The sequence below is a fragment of the Choloepus didactylus genome, chromosome 15, assembly GCF_015220235.1.
Source record: "Choloepus didactylus isolate mChoDid1 chromosome 15, mChoDid1.pri, whole genome shotgun sequence".
Lineage (NCBI taxonomy): Eukaryota > Metazoa > Chordata > Mammalia > Pilosa > Megalonychidae > Choloepus > Choloepus didactylus.
In genome coordinates, this window is record NC_051321.1 from 69442926 (window position 1) to 69460804 (window position 17879).

The 17879-nt window shown below is 36.8% G+C and overlaps 2 protein-coding genes across 4 annotated transcripts in view; both read left to right on the forward strand.

Moving 5' to 3' along the window:
- MCU (mitochondrial calcium uniporter) overlaps positions 1–9127 on the forward strand; it is a 215609-nt gene extending 206482 nt beyond the window's left edge. For 2 of the 3 annotated variants that reach the window (XM_037804433.1, XM_037804435.1), the window contains 4 exons: positions 308–468; positions 1876–2079; positions 5749–5865; positions 7199–9127. In XM_037804433.1, coding sequence (XP_037660361.1) covers positions 308–468; positions 1876–2079; positions 5749–5865; positions 7199–7276 — 560 coding nt within the window. In that variant the 3' untranslated portion in view covers positions 7277–9127. The remainder of the gene's footprint in view (positions 1–307; positions 469–1875; positions 2080–5748; positions 5866–7198) is intronic. The other variant, XM_037804434.1, reaches the window with a different exon arrangement.
- A 4452-nt stretch (positions 9128–13579) lies between these two features.
- The window catches only part of OIT3 (oncoprotein induced transcript 3), a 33136-nt gene continuing 28836 nt past the window's right edge, over positions 13580–17879 (forward strand). Inside the window, exons 1-2 of the mRNA XM_037805123.1 lie at positions 13580–13710; positions 16891–17265. Of these exons, the coding sequence (XP_037661051.1) occupies positions 13650–13710; positions 16891–17265 (436 nt within the window). The 5' untranslated portion in view covers positions 13580–13649. The remainder of the gene's footprint in view (positions 13711–16890; positions 17266–17879) is intronic.

Consider the following 17879-nt stretch of genomic DNA (forward strand, 5'->3'; position numbering starts at 1 on the left):
ACTATCACTTTCTTCCAATTTAACACAATGAATGAATCTACTTTGTTCTTTTTGTCTAAGAACCCCAGGAGTACAACTCTTGATTTTTGGCATAAGGGGCTTCTTTTCTTTTTTGTTTGTTTAGTTTGGTTGGGTTTGTTTTTGTTTTTTGGTTTGTTTGGTTTTTTGTACTTAAAATGCAAGCATTTTTTATAGTAAATTATGCCTCAATAAAATTGGTTTAAAATAACAAAAACAGAAAGAATAAATCAAAGCATAGGCATAAGGTTTTTAAAAAATAATAATAATAATAATCCTTTTCTTTCAGACCTCTTAAGCCACGAAAATGCAGCAACGCTGAATGATGTAAAGACACTGGTCCAGCAGCTATACACTACACTGTGCATTGAGCAGCACCAGTTAAATAAGGAAAGAGAGCTTATCGAACGATTAGAGGATCTCAAAGAGCAACTGGCTCCCTTGGAAAAGGTGAAAATTCAAATCTCAGACTCTTTCTCCACCTATATTTTTTCCAGAGCATATATACCTCATTTTTTGCCTACTAGTTTTATGCAATTGAGTTAACTCCATTAGTTTATGAGAATGAACCTTGAAAAAGTTCCAGTTAAAGCTGAGAAAAGATTTTAAAAGGAAGAGTTTGGAGCCTTGATAATGGGCTTAGAGCTTTGAGGTCTAAATGTACTGCCCCTAGCCAGATTTACTACCTTAAAACAGAGATGGACATAATTACTGATCAAGAAGGATTCTAAAGATAGTGGATAATGATTTTAGCCAAGTTAAGAATGAATATTATGAAATCCTATGCAGTTATTTTAAATGATTATATAAATCTAATATGCTAGGAAATTCATGATATAGTTTGAAAAGTAAATTATAAAACAGTGTGTATACTGCGATCCAATTTTTAATGTTTAATGCATATGTCTATACACATTTATCTAAATGCACACAGAAAAATACAAAAAGGAATATATTGCAAATACTAATAGAGTACAAGGATTATACTTGATTTTTCTTATTTAGGCTTTTCTAAATTTTTTATAATGAACATGTGTCATTCTTTTTATGATTATGCAAGTATTTCCATCTTAAAAAATGAGACTATATTTTGGAGATTAAGGAAAAGCATAAATACTCCTAATAGTGTGCTTTTTCTGATTTCTTTAAAAATACTTATATTAAGGTTGTTCTGATTAAGTTTAAGACCATTAGAAATGTGTTATAAATCTGAGCAACTGTTGTGAAAGGGAACGAGATTTAATTTGATATTTTCAAAATGTAAAGACTTTTTGAGTACTCACTTATCATTTATTATTTACTATATGCCAAGAATTTGCTAAGTATTTTATCTGTATTCTCTTCTTTAATGCTCAGAACCACCCTATAATGAAGTTAATGATGATTTTGCAGATCAAGGCCCTGAACTTGGCCATTCTGAATACAGAGGCCCTGTTCTTCCCCACTATGCCATTCTGCCTCCTAGTCAACCCTTAGAGTAAAAACTGATAATAGATTAAATCACTGAGAGACTGCTAGAATATTTTCATTTCTCTCTCTCAAAGAAAATGATCTTGTGGCTAGACAAAGAGCTGTTGAAACTAACTTATTCATTTCCATATTTTGTATTATTTTCAGCTATTTCTAGGGTGAAACATAAAACACACGTGCTCTAAAAAATGTTATTCCTATGAAATATTTTGTTCAGTGAAACCAGAGATAATATTTAGGAAGACAAACTATGCATATTAGAATTGGGACTAATTTGTGTCTTGATTATGAGCCCTATTCGATGTTCACTCATAGGATGGTTTAAATAAGAGCTTTAAATTGATTTTATATCAAAATGCCTTATTATTAGTCATGTGTGGCCCATAGGTACGAATTGAGATTAGCAAAAAAGCTGAGAAGAGGACCACTCTGGTGCTATGGGGTGGACTTGCCTACATGGCCACACAGTTTGGCATTTTGGCCCGGCTTACCTGGTGGGAATATTCCTGGGATATCATGGAGCCAGTCACCTACTTCATCACTTATGGAAGTGCCATGGCAATGTATGCATATTTTGTAATGACACGTCAGGTAAGAATTCCTCTTCAGGTAACTTTTTGTAAGATAGTAATGAAGTCTTGGTTATCAAAATAGTTCTCTTTTCTCTCATATTCTTTCTAAAGGCAGTTCTCCTTAAGTACTCATTTTGCCTTCATATGTGTATGTGTGCATGTGTGTGTATGTGTGTGCATGTATGAGGCACTATGCTAGGTGCTAAAGATAGAGAGATTAATATAAGACATGACTTCTGCCTTCATGGAGCTTACAGACTATTAAAGAGAGCCATATAAACCAATAAATCCTTTAAAATATACTGCAGTAAGGTATGGAATACACCAGCAAAGGAGACAGTAGTCAGACACAGAATAACTTGTTCAGCAAAGCTGGCTTGGCCTTTTAAGTAATAAGTAATCAATTTAACAGTCATATAGGGATAAGCTCTTTATTTTTATTGAGTTCTTGTAATGGTAGAATTGGTGTTAACTAATTAAGTATTAAATTCATATTAAATTAATCCAAATTTGGGCTACTTCTAAGCATGTTAAGAGTATAAATGGGTTTTTTGTTTGTTTTGTTTTGTTTATTTCACATAATAGAGGCAAAAAACACTTTATATTCCTGGCATAATCTTTATCTACCAGTGTTCATTTATTAAATACCAGTATCTATACCTAATTTTTCTTGGCAGTGCTGTTTTAACTGTTTTAGAAATTTGTAGTATAACTTTAGGAACTATGAGGAATTTACTATCACTTATTATTACATGTGCAATACCAAAGATTCAACTGGCCATTCCCTTGAATAACAAGCATTTGAAATAACTGAGACATATGAGAAAGTTTTTCTATTTTCTTAGTTGTCAGAAGAAAACTGAGAATTGCTTCTTACATTTTTATTTGTCTGCTATTGAACACAGGCATTTTCGATCTGTCATTAAATCAATGGTCATAGACCTATTATGTGTGGGAAAAAGAAAGTCTATGAATATTGTTTAAACTTTCTGGGTCTCCCAGCCACACCTAGTAGAGAAGAGAGACAGTAAATTTATGTCCTACCATTGTTTCCCAAGAGCCCGCACCTAGTCTCATGTCTGGCTTATACTAGTCACTCTGTGTGAAGAGAACTGAAAAGCCAGATAAAGCTTATAAAATCATAGCTCTGGACGTGGCTTGTACATGTCTCTCTGTTTTGTGGGTTTTTTTCCTCTCTCTCTCCATGTATACATACATCTTTAATGGCTTCTTTTTATCTGCTGAGTGAAGTCCAAACTCCTTAGCCTGGTCCATAACTGGTTGCAATCTATCTTTTCAAAATATCTCTCAACATCCCTACATATATATACTATATCCCAAATAAACCAAATTATATTCTATTTTCCCCCGAAATGCCCTGAGATTTCCTACCACTTCATTTATTACTACACACCATTCTTTCGGCTGGAGAAGTTCTCTGTTCATCTCTACCTGTCACAAATCAAGATTTATTTAAATACTATTTTTCATGAACCTTTGACCAATTTCCTCCAGCAACTTTGATATCTCCCTGTTCTGAATTCCTATGGCACTTTATACCTCTCATGCATCTCGTGATATCTTGCATTACAATTATTCATGTACGATGATCTTTCCCCCCACATCAGACTGTAATATCTTTAGATACAAGCACTTGCTGTATCAGATATGAAGATGACAGCTATATTTTTAACACTACAGTAATTAAGACAGCACAAGGATAGACAACTAGACTGATGGACTAGGAGAATGTGTAAAACAGACCCAGTATAAATTAACTTTCAATTTTAAAGGTGGCACTGCAAAGAAAGGACAGACTCTTTCAATAAATGGTGATGGACAAATGAATATCTGTATTTTTTTTTAAATGAAACTTGACCTCTTCCTTACCCTATACACAGAGTTAATTCCAGATGTATTAAGATATAAATATGAAAGATAATACAATAAAAATCTTAGAAAGTAATATAGAAGGATATTTTAATAACTAGAATAAAGAATGATTTCTTAAACAAAATGAAAAGCACTAACCTTAAAGGTTAAGAATAATAAATTAGACTACATTAAAATTAAGAACTTTTGTTTATTAAAAGATACCATTAAGAGGGTGAACAGATTGGGAGGAGATATTTGCAGTACATATATCCAATAAGGGATCCATATCCAGATATATAAAGAAATCCTACAAATCATTAAGAAAAGGATAGTCCAATAGAAAAAAAGTAAGGATATGCAAATGGCCAATAATATATGAAAAAGGCTCAACCTCATGAGTGATAAGAAAAATGCTAATTGAAACCACAATGGTATGTATGTACATATTTATTATATATATGATAAATTAATAATTGAAAGCATACTCACTCAAAAACATATACACATATTTTCATAGGAACGTTATTCATAATAACCAAAACTGGAAACAACCCAAATATCTATCACCTGATGAATAGATAAATTAAATATGGCAATAAAAAGGAGTGCAGTAGTGATATATGCTACAACATGGATGAGCCATGAAAACATTATGCTAAGTGAAAGAAGCTAGACAAAAGGGTCATATCATTCTATTTCTCTGAAATGTCCAGAATAGAAAAATCTATAGAGGCAGAAAGTAGATTAGTGGTTGCCTAATACTGGGGAATTTGAAGGAGTTGAGGAGTGATTGCTAAGAGTACAAGATTTCTTTATGGGCTGATGAAAATGTTCTGAAATTGATTGTAGTGATTGTTGCACAATTGTGAGTATACTAAAAACCATTGAAAACTGTATTTTAAATGGGTGACTTGTATGGTATGTGAATTATGTATCAGTAAAACTGTTGTTTTTTTGTTTTTGAAAAAGTCAACAAGATAGTACTACTGTACACACACCAGAATGGCTAACAGTTTTTAAACTGTCAGTAACAAGTATTGGCAAGGATGTGGAGTGATGGCAGCTCTGATACCCTGCTGGTGGGAGTATAATTGGTAGAACTGCTTTGGTAACCTGTTTGATATCACTTCTTAAATTTGAACACACATATACCCTATGAGCTAGGATTTCCACTCCCAGGTATATACCCAACAGAAGGGATAAATCCAAGAATGTTCACGGCAGCATTATTCAGAAAAGCCAAAACCTGGAAACAGCCCCAAAGTCCATCAACAGTAGAATAGATAAACTGTGATATAGTCATACAATAGAATATAACATAGCAATGAAAATGAAGAAACTACAGCTATACACAATAGATGAATCTCACATACAATATTGAGTGAAAGTAGCCAGGCACAATATATACTGTATGAATCCATTTTTATAAAAATTTTTAAAGCAGTTAAAATTAAACTTTGGAGCTCAAGAATGAATGCATAAGTAGGAAAGCTATAAAGAAAACAAGAAAACAATTGATAGTGACTACTTTGGGGTGGGGGGGATTCTGGAGTGTTGGCAGTGTTCTATTATTTTATCTGATGGTGATTAGGGTTTTCATTATGTGATGATTCATTTTGATGTACATTTTTGTTTTATGTGCTTTTCCATATGTGTTTTATAATAAAAATGTTTTAAAAAATAATTATTTAACATAGCACATTACAGTAGATATGTATCTCTATGTGTAATCTAATCAACAGTTGGTGAATGCTTGTTTTGTGAAGACAGTATGCTCAGCACTAATAATTCAATTTCTCCTTTATTTTTATAGGAATATGTTTATCCAGAAGCCAGAGACAGACAATACTTACTATTTTTCTATAAAGGAGCCAAAAAGTCACGTTTTGACTTAGAGAAATATAATCAACTCAAGGATGCAATTGCTCAGGTAAGTTTTACAAAAATAAATCCCAGTCCCATTCTATGTGGCATTATTATTATCCATAACCATAGTACTTCAAATGGGTGAACCTGAAAGAATGATCAGTCTCTTTTCTTCTGGTATAAATTATTCCTCAGTTGATAAAAATGACTATTTTAGCATGAACACCTCTCTAGAAAGTTTTATGACATAAGCAGATGGAAAGATAGTGAATCCTATCTATCAATTAACACTGAAATTTTTAGACTTAATTTTTACTTTTTTCACTTTATTTCTTTTAAACTGTCTATATTTTTACTTTTCTTTCTTGTTTTTAATCTTTCTACGTTAATTGACCCAAAGATTTCTCAACTAAAATGTGTGGTAGCAATGGGACGAAAACAAAATCCAGATAAAAGGGAGATAACTACTAGAAATCTTTGCCAGCCACGGGTCATAGATTATTGAACAGAAAATGCTTTTTAAAAATATTAGTATATTTTATTTTTTCATGGAAATTACCTCTTTCAGACTTCTGTATGTGCCTTCCTCACTGTGATTGATATCTTTGATTTTGGTGAATAAATCCTCATTCCTCCTATATGTAGTCTTTGTGTGACTTGAACGAGTCTTCAAAAATCTGTGCTCATGAAAAAGCTTTTCCATCCTCATTAATGCTTAGTTGCTTTTCCCACGACCTTCTCCAGCCTTTTCTGTTTCTTTTTGATGGTGGGGTTGTACTTTGAATAGGCTTAATCCATCTCCCTGTGTCTTGGTCTTACTTCTTCTATTGCTCTGTGTGGCGATTCTCAGCTCCGGGAGAGGCATCAGAATCACCAGCTACTAAAAATACAGATCTCTGAGCTCCACCCTGAACCTATTAATCAGACTCCTCAGGACAGAGGCCTGAGCATGTGGGTGTTTTTAAACTGCTGCAGTTGACTGCACTGCACATCTCTGTTCTAAAATTCACTGGCTAAGCAAAAAACACACCTACTGGATAAATAACTAAAGTCTTGAGTAGCATAAATTAAAGTTCTCCAAGCAAAGGTTTTTGAATGAACTTCTTCGATCTTGAGACACACTAAGGAAGCCTCAGTTGCGGCCCCATGTTGTTGGGCCCCTGAGTCCTGCCCTGTTGATGGCACTGCCTTTTCTGGAGGCTTTTTTGATGGTTGAACTGCCAAGGACATACTTCCGTTTTGGACCCCCATTTCTTGTCCCGTGCTTTGGGGCCAAGCCCTTTGTCTTCTAAGACACTCTTATTTTGAGAGTGTGACTTCTCTGACTTTTAGTAATGGGCGAAAGACAGTTTATTTTTCTCAGTAGGCAGTTTTTCTCACCTTTGTTTCTATTTTAGGCAGAAATGGACCTTAAGAGACTGAGAGACCCATTGCAAGTACATCTGCCCCTCCGACAAATTGGTGAAAAAGATTGACCTGCAAAGAGCCTCTGAATCCCAGCAGAAAGAACACCTGTTTATAACTCTTGCCTTTTTAATTAAAGCATTGCAGGTGGAAGCTGGGAGCTACATAGGGGTGGGGATGGATTTTTACCTTAAATTAAAAATCAAAAACTAAAAGGATCTTAAGGAAGAATGTAATAAAATCTGAGGATCAGGCATTGTGGAATATAAGTCTCAAAGGGCTTAGTGAAAATTGTCTTAATCAAGCATCTCAGTTTTTGGATGAAAATGATGCAGTTATATAGTTGAGAGATTCATAAAGAGAAAATGATGCTGGGGTGTCCGTTTCTTGCATCTTCTTTGCAGGGTCAGCAAAACAGTAACACACCAGCACCACACTCCGTTCTAATTTTTTTAATTTAACTTTTCTTATTTTTGACACAGGACTAAATAAATATACCAGAAAAGCAAATCATCAAGATATGTGGGTAGCAAACAGAGTCCATATCATGAGCATTTATTTTAGATTGGCCCCAGCCTCTGTGTACCTACCAGGAATCTCTCTCCTGTTTCCCTTTGCTGAGCACCTGTACCTGTTGGTTACACTAATTTCATCCATCTGATAATCAGAACCAATTTATGCCTGTTTGATAATTGATACTTTGGATTATCCCTTAATATCTTCTTAAATGTCTATAAATCCCAGTGCTCTAGAGCAATATCTAGAAATCACTGGCAGCATTGCATGAGGTATTTTCATTTCATTTTTCACTAATTAGTCTTTAAGAAAAGGAAGAACTTCCTTCCTTTATTTACCTATCCCATTGATATTTCCCTCTCTCTCCAACAACTCATATCAGAGAGGGAGGGTTCAGCTGTATTACCAAATCAGGAAGATGTCAGGTTTACAAATTGGCTAAAATCATGGCTCTGTAGCCATTTCTGAACCAGAATAATTTCATTGCACTTAATGTGTGACAGCATTCCAGGCCCCCCAGGTGGCACTGCCTGGCCTGGAGGCTCGTTACTCTCCAAGGACACATTGTGAGCCCTCCCACTTCCACCACTTCAGCAGTGGTAAATAAGGTATATGGATCTCAGTGGGTGCAATTTATCTTTATACAGGAATACATTTCTACAGCTTCCTTCAGGCCTACCCTCTACACCCTATTTTTTCTTATCTTAAATTAAAGAAGAATTAATCTTACACTCTTTCAAAATGTTTTCTACCATATTTCCAGATGATATCTGCATTTGGAAAGTCAAAGGACTCTGTGTCCAGTATCCTGTTTTTAACTACCGTGGGGGCAGGACGGAAAGGAGATCAGGGCTTACCACACGGCTGATAGGCTTTTTTCTTTCACATGATTCATCCCTCCTCATTGTGGCAAGGGGTTTCTTTCTCTTTTTCTTCCTCTATTGAGATCATTGTGTATGAATAGGGAAACTTTAAATGACAAACCCAGACTCCGGGTGCCTTGCAGAGGTTGAAGGCCAGTCAGGATCGCTGCTGCTGCCCCTGCCACCACCCCCTCCACCGGTATGACGGAATGGAAGGAGGCATGTCTCCTCGCCCCACCCTTTCTCCCACTCCCCCCACCCGCTGTTCAACCCCTCCCCTCATTTGTTTTTTTTTAAGTTGTGTGAATTATTTTTAAAACGTTTATCCTGTTTGTTGTGCAGGGTTTTTGTGAAGAAACAGCACAGTGCAATGAGCAAATCTTCAGGGTGTGTGGGAGGCAAGGGAGGGAGGGGGGATATGGAGAAAAGTCCTTTAAACAAATAGCAAAATATTGAACATGTGTAAAATCCTGTATCATTTATGAAATATGTAAAAAAAGCTATGTACCTTCTGGAACAATAAATACTTATTCAATTTTTGAACTAAAGCATCTCATTCTTTAAAACCAAATTTTTTTTCCCCATGATTCTAGGTAGGAAGCTTTTTATTTCTGATAGAAAAACAACAACTTTTCATGCAGTTTAGGATCTCACAGCTTCTTTGACCAATTCATGAAATGGCAGCATCCCATTCAGAAAGTAGAAGGGCGTTCCACTGAGGGGGTGGAAAGAGGAAGGTCATTTATGGCAAACACAGAAGCAGTGAGGAAATGTCCTGATTGGCTGACATTAGGCTTCCACTTTACCTGGAGGGGCCTCTTGAAAATTAGGGAGCAGACGTACATTGATTTGTGCGGTATGCTTGTCCATTCTGATAAGCTAGCTCTCCTTGAGCAGCTCCTTCTATCACCAGTTGTTGCTTATCAGATCCCTGTAGGGTATGTTCCATTTTCTCCAAAAATCCCTGGAGGCCAGTTGTTTTTGTCCTCTGGGAAAGGGGTCTTCTCCCACAAGCCCAATGCAGATGGCCATTTTATTTTACTTAACACCTCTAAAATTAACTTTTATAAAAATACTATTATCAAATAAGCTTTGTTCCTGGAGCCTATTTTTCCAAAATAGGCATCTCATTAATTCTTCCTGAACCTTAGGTTTTTAGCATTTCCTAGTTTTCCAGAGCCACCAAGAGATGGAGTGACCTATACCACCATCTGTAAAATCAATGGCAGCACTGAGTAATTATCCTCATCTTCTGATTAGCAGGAGAAACCTCTGTTATATCAGACCACCTTGATTGTCCGTGTGGTCTCCTGGACTGCAGAGAGTTGTTCAAGGTGGACCCGGCTTAAATATCCATTATTTTGAAGTTTGTACAAAATTTATAGTAATCTCTAAATAGGAAAGTATCACATGCTACCAGGATCACTAAAGGCATATCAAAAAGTACGTATTAAATGTCAGATTGTGTTTAATGCAGTGTGAGGTGATGTACAGGAAGCCTCTATAGTTATGGTCCTGCCTTCTGGCAGTTTATAGCAGCCTAATCCATACAGGCCTGAGGCGGGTATTAAGTGTAAGGAGATAAGATTGAAAACATTAAGCCATTGTTTGCAGTCAATAAATAATGTCTAATATTCCACAACATTCTGCTAACCTTGTAGGGGATTTTTTTTTTAATGAAAAGAAAATCTATGATCCCTGCCTCTGTGGAGCTTCCAATTTAAAGTTTAAAGCATAGTGAATTCTCACTAGAGATTGTGTTAACTCCATTACTGATTGTAGGTAATGCAGTTTTATTAGGGAATCATAAACTTTTAGAACTGGAAAAACAAAAGGATTCTCAAGAGTATGGTTGCCAGGGAATTGTTAGAAACACAAGTTCTCTGGGCTTCCACTAAGAAACTCAAGTAACAAGTAACAAGCCTTGGTGATTCCAATTGAGAATCATTGATGTAGTCAAACATTATTTTAAAGAGAAGGAAACTGAGGCACAGAATTCTGGGATCAATCCATCAGACTGAATGGGGGACTAGTGAGTATGGGGAAAGTGGTAAATAGAAAGAAAAAATGTACTCAAATTATGTCACATGCGACAGTTATATCTCGCTTGTCAAGGTGTAGCGGTAAGCACATAGTTTTTGCTTAAATAAACTAAAATAGATTTGACTGTTTTATTTATCTAAGATAGATATTACAGACAAGTAGAACTTCTGAGATTTTGGAACTCAATTTCACCAAAAGTAAGTGTTGAAATTCATTGTTATCACTACCATAATCCTATAGTTCCTTGCACTCCCAAAAAAAGTCCAAATTCCTTGTCTTCCATGATACACTCTGTGGTTATTTCCTTAGAATAAATGTACAGGTTAATTTTAATGAATTCTACTGAATATAAAATTACTACTTTATCAAATGTTCATTTACACGTGTTTTTTAAGTGCTCCATACTGAGCAACCCCTCCTCCTTGAAACCGTCCCTCAGATTGTGACTCCATTCTTGGGTTTCCATCTACAAATCTCTGACTACTTCTCGGTCTCTTTTGCAGCATCCTCTTTCACTGCACACAATTTTGATGTTAAGCTTCTTCAAGTTTCCACCTTAGACCCCATTTTCCCTGGGTCTCCATTTAAGTTACCACTTACATGCTGGAAATTCTCAAATTGATACTCCAGCTCTCCAAAAGAAGACTGGTTTATCCACCACCTAACTAATCCATTTCTAGCATTGCTCCCATGCATTAAATTCCTTCAGTGTCACCAGACTTTTTTTTGTTTTAAAATTCTAATAACATATTTTAGAAAAATTAGAAAATATGGGCAAGAGTTTACATGAAGTATGGGGGTGGGGAGAGGAAGCAGAAGACACAGCAAAGAAGCAATCAGCCAAATCCATAATGTGGAACATTCTACAGGACAAATGACTGGGTTATTTCCAACAAGTGGCATGTGGAAAAAAGAAAGGAGGGGGAGACCATTATGGATTAAAAGCAATGTAAGAGACACAACCAAATGCAACATATTTGTTGGGATCCTGAGTCAAACCAACAGTGAAAAGACATTTTTTAAACAACTGGGGAAATTTTTTTAATGGGTAGTACATGATACTAAAGAATTATTATGGATTTTCATTGTTGTGATAGCATTGTGATTATGTAAAAAAGACCATATGTTAGAAATGCATACTGGGATATGAATGAAATAAGATTGACAAGATGGTAGTAATTATTGAAGCTGAGTGTTCATTATTGGGTCTCTCTACTTTTATATATCTTTGAAATTTTTCATCATAAAAAGTTAAAATGAAAAAGCAAGTCAACTAAAAAGGGAAAAATAAGAATGAGAAAAAAAGTCCTACCGTTCTGGGAATGCTTGTTTAGAATAAAAGAGCTATCTGGTAGAAGTCCTTGACTCCCAGCAGTCACTCCTGGCAGCAATTCTGGGTTTATCTCATGCACACGTCCTTTGCTTCCCTGCAACACATATGAAGCACTCAGATGGCTTCTCAGGAAGAGGAAATTGTGGGATTTTGTTTTTTCATTTAAGAGCACTGCCATTTAGCAGCACTGCCCCTACAAAGAGGCAACTTGTCTGTCCCAGGGTCATCCGTTACTGCCATCAAACCACAGCTTAATAAGCCAACGGCCAAATTGCCTGTATTCTGCTAATATTAGTGAAAAAGTAGCTAAATACCATTTTAGATAAATGGAAGCCACTTGCTATACTGTAAACTTTACTTTCGGGGACCATTTTTACCTTCTTCATTGTCAAAAATTATGGTCCCCAGTAAACACTAATATTTGTTTAATTGAGCTAAAACCCTTAGAGGAGGGGCCATTGTAATTTGAATGCCACTTAGCATAGAAAAATTTGTGCTAAGAGATTATAACAACAAGTTTAGGGACTACTTCCCAATAATAGTATCCCCTTCCCAGTCACTAGAAACTTGGTTATCAGGAAAAGTAGCATAGATATGAGAAAGTGCAGAAATAGAGGAAACCCAAATAGGTCAAGGTTAAGATCGGGGAAGAAAAATTGGGATTTCATTCAGATCCTTGTTTACTATAATATTGAGGAGAAAACCAAACACTTCTCCCTACCCTTCTTTTCAATCTTCCTCTTCACGTTTTTCAGTATTTGTGCTTGCTAATTCTCAGACGTTCCACAACACCATAGACTGTCAGGAAACTAGCAAACGCCAAACCTGTAATCACTAGGGCTATGTCTGGTGACACACAATATACTGGTCCCTATTTTCCCCTCTTCTGTCTGAAAGTGAAACTCTAGTAAACTCTGTCATTTACTTCTCAGTGTGTTCTTAACTTCCAAATTTTAAGCTCCCACCCCTAGCTTAGTATGAGGATTAGTGAAATAGCACTAAAGCATTTTTAATTTTCAGGAAGAAAGGCACTTTGGAAACACAGGTATTACTGCTTGAATTGGTAAAAATACAATTTAAGCCTTGTTATTTTAGAAAGTTTTGAGACCAGAAGACATGATAGGACCATGGCCCCCTTCTCACACCTGCCCTTCCTACTATTTTTTATGCTATTACAAACTCCTTGACTATGTGACCAAAAAGTTTCCTAATCACTCTTTCCAACACATGGCTTTATCCCGTCTTCATTTAATGTCCAGTGCTCTGGCTGCAACATTATGAAGTCAATTCCTAGAAGAAATGGCAAAACAAGATTTTGACGTGAGGGGATGTCCCTCATTTAGCATTCCCTCTGGATAAGATACTGGGAGTATCATTCACTGCAGGGAATTCTTAAGAGAAAACAATAGGAGGATGAGGGATTGTGAGTTATTTCCTCTAGAGGAGTATTGATAAAATAACCCTGTTGACAGTGTAAAGCAGTGCTTCTATCTGGGGTCAAGGCCAGAGCAATGGACACCTTATCCCACTCATCCTCTTCCTCTGATAAAGCCCCTTCTGGTGCTGATAAAGAGTTTCTTCATAAAAGCCTAGAGACCTTTTTTAAAAGGTGCTTGAAAAAGAAGGGGACAAAGCAAAACCAGTAGTAAGAGGATTTTCCAGTCTGTCTCTGCTGGTTGTTCCAGAAGAATGCCGCAATTCCTGCTTCTCACCTGCCTTTCCATGATCATCACACATGTGTCACCAATGGGTGAGTCTTCTGTAAAGTTCTTGGCATAATGCACTTTTTGTTGTTGGAATGTACTTCAGTGTGCAGATGATTGACAGCCAGATTCCAGTACCTTAAATACTGGTCATAGGATAGTGTAAGAAAAGGCACTGATAATCTATGAAGATATGTTTTCAGAGAATTTCTGTTACAAGTTCCAATGAGCCTCTTGCCTGGGCATCCAAAATGGCTGTAGATCTGCCATATCCCACAGCTTTCCATGAACTTAGTATTTCTTGGAGAATGTGTAAAAGGAATTCTAACCAATTTTAAGAGCAAATATATATATATATATATATATATATATATATATATATATATATATATATATATATTTTAGAGCTCAGGGTAGAGAATTTTTTTGAATGAATGCAAGAGACTGAAAGCTATGTCCCCATGAAAGGCACAGGTCTGGAGAAACCACACTTCCTAGTCACGACATCTGAAAATAGAATGCTTTCCACAGACCAAATGAATCTTAAACTATCTTTGTCCACAGGTTTGATGAAGAAACTGGCCAATGCAAAGAAGAGTTTCCAGTTGCTAACAAATTTCTCTCTTTTTTTCCAATAGAATTTTAAGCTCTAATTGAAGGAGTAGGGTGGGGGGAGAGAACCATCCTTTTTGGCACTTGTGAGTGGCTCAACATTTAACTAACCCTGATTTATTTCTTCAGGTCACTTGGGCCTTGCCGTAGGACTTTTAGGGGTGCAAATTGAATAGGCTTGAGCTAACTTTCATTCATCATATTCTCATTCCTTGCTTACTTTCCCTCTAATACCTCCTGTGTCCTCCAGTACACCACCTGCCTCCCTTTTTGCGGCCCTTGTAGGATGTTTGGTTTAAAGGCAGAAGCAAGAAAAAGGGGGGTTTTCAGGGCTGGGGTCAGGAGGTGGGCGCTGGTGGGAAAGGGAGGGGAGGGGAGGAAAAAGGAAGGAGAAGGAGGCGAGGGGGGGAAGGTGGGGAGGCGGCCAGGGCAGCCAGTCCTAGAAAACAGTCAAGACGCTCTCTGGCAGGCCCTGGCCTCCCTGACCCGAGCTTTGAAAGAACCCATGGGGCTGTTCTATTTGCAGCCCTCCCATCTGAGGAGTGTATGTTAGCAATTGAGGCTACAATATGCATAATTCCAAATTCTGGTCTCTACACTGAGAAACTCAAAACAGGACTTAAGATGCGTTGCCAGATTACTAAAGAATTGAATTACTGCTAAAAGGGAATGGGATGGGGTAGACATTGGCTGTTAGAAAAGAAAATATTCACTGGTTTACTTTTTTTAAGATATTGTTTTTCATTCTACAGAAGAAGGTGAATATATTTCCCCTGTTCACACCATATCTCCCCTACAACAGGAGAGGAAGTGACCTTTAGCAAATAGCATAAAAAAAGACAGTTAAATTTAAGGAAGAATTTTATACATAATGAATTATTGAGAGAGGATTGAGAATTTCTGTAGAAGCTATTAAAAGTTAAGTAGCTAAACATTTCCTATAAAATTAGACAGGGAGATGAACCAAATATTTCTATGAATTTATAAGTGAAATGGCCCTGAAAACCTCACTTCATAAGAAGGACACAACTGTGAGAGCAGACGAAGGAAACTTCTCTTTTGAGAAGGGAAAGAGTCTGGTATGAGGCTACTTCTTCCCCTCACGAGTTATCAAACTATAGTCTAGTGCTCCACTGAGATATCTCAAGAACATTAAAGAAATTTGAGGGTTGATTCCACAATCTGCAGCTCTGCCAGTGCCTTATTTCTGTAAATGTGATGTCCTCTTTATCTCCTGCCCCTAATTTGTATTCCAGTTGGGGCCATTAGCACTAGACTACACCCTCCACTACCTGTGGCTATAGTTTGAAATGCAGACTGGGAAAATCCAAAATAGTTTCTAGAACATTTCTATTTTATGACCATGGTCTGTCCACATTTATTGTGCAGTATTTGCTGATACTCAATTCTCTGCCCACAAAATATATCAGCCCTAAAGTGAATTCCCTACCTGCAATGCCACATGCTTTCAGACAGATAGTACTCTCTAGTCAGTGTGCTTCTTTATAGAATTTCTTGGTTTCACAGTTTTTTCATAAGCACAATTTATCTAAATTAATTCCATGTTTCCCTGAAACTGAGGGAAGCAGTAAGAATATTAGGGATATCGGTGTCTTTAGTCATTAAAATGCACTGATGAGATATTTGTCCATGCAATTTATGCACTAAAAAATACATCCTTGAAAGTATTTGCTCTATTAAACCTAGGATAGTGATACCATGGCTAATTATGAATATACAAAGTTCATGATATTTTTTATGACCTTGTGAAATATATACCAAAACTCTGAGATTATCTTTAGTAGCTACTTACCTGTGTACTGTCTATTTCAAACAACTGAAATGTACCCGAGCCTTTTCCTTTTCAGTGGAATGAGATGTACACATTCATTATCAAGTCAAACTTTCTATTAATGCAAAAATCCTTCTATAATCTTCTGTACCAACAGCCATCCCAATCATTTTTGAACATCTCCAAAGTCAGGGAGCTTACCACACTGTATATAGCCTCTCCCATTACTGGATAGCTGAACTCCAATGTGCTTACCCTTAACAATTTGTTCTTGTCCTTTTAAGAGAATGCCTAATTCCTCTTCCAAGAGCCTGTTCCAGATTTTTGAAAACTGATACACATATTCTTTTGTCTTCTCTTTTGCAGACCATAATTCTCAGCTTCTTCCTTAGTAAATATTTTTAGACCTCATTCTAAGTTTGCTCAACTTTCTCTGGACACCAAGTTAGTTGATTGCTTTCATAAGATACAGCCTGTAGGTATATTCTAAATATGTGCAGTATGCAGAATTCAGTAGGACAATAATCCTAAGCTTCCTTGGTCTGAACAACTTATACTTCTCTCAAATGATCACTCTGAACAAAAAATTTAGTCCAATGCTACACTAAACTTTAAATAGGCTCAAAATAATTTTGTAAAAGACATTTATGAAATGCATTTAAGTCACCTTGAGGAATCTTAAGTGGCTGATTTCAGGCACTTTAGATAATTTCTTTCTTGAACCCCAAAAGACAAAATGCAAGACTAAAAGATGAACACCAGCTGCCACCCCTGTGATCTGAAACATCAAGAGGTGCCTCTTGGGCGTCCCTTTCCTTCCCAGCCCTAGATCCCTGCTCTGCATATATCAGTCTGAATGAGCCGTGGAGGAACACCGACCACCAGTTCGATGAGTCCCAAGGGCCACCTGTATGTGACAACCATGTGGATGGGGAGTGGTACCGCTTCACCGGCATGGCGGGAGATGCCATGCCCACCTTCTGCATACCAGAAAACCACTGTGGAACCCACGCACCCGTCTGGCTCAATGGCAGCCACCCCCTAGAAGGTGATGGCATTGTGCAACGCCAGGCCTGTGCAAGCTTCAATGGGAACTGCTGCCTCTGGAACACCACAGTGGAGGTCAAGGCTTGCCCTGGAGGCTACTATGTGTACCGTCTGACCAAGCCCAGTGTCTGCTTTCATGTCTACTGTGGTCGTGAGTACCTGCCTTGTTCTGTCTCCCTAAGGCCACAGGTTGGGTAGAAGGGGGAAATGCCATATGACATTCAGTTATTGGTGACAGTATTATCTCAGAGTCTGAGTAACATTGATTTTGGGCCGCAGATACCTCCAGTTTGTAATTTCTGAGATCTGTTCTTAGATTTCTGAAAAATTCCTGAAGAAATAGGGAAAGAAGCTACAACTTTTATCAATTGATTTTGCCTTCATTCTAATCAAACAAAACAGAGTAAAATGTTGACTTAGGTTTTCTAAATAGTGGATTGCCAACCTTTTTGAATAGGAAAGACTCCTCTTTGAGATATACACATATGTAACAGTCATGCACATGGTAACATTGTGCTTGGAATTCTTTGATTTTTTTCAATCTAATAAGAAGCTACTTGAGTTCAGTAATACTTTTAAATCAATTTCTATATTATTAATCCCATCAAAATCTATCTACATGTTAAAAATAGAGTCTATAGAAGAGTGGAACCTAATGTTTGTATATTCTATAGCCTGTGTTTGGTGAGGCTTTAGATTTATAGTAAGTCCACCAAAAGGTCTATGGATCCAAAGTTGGAAATCGTTAATCCAAATGACAAAAGA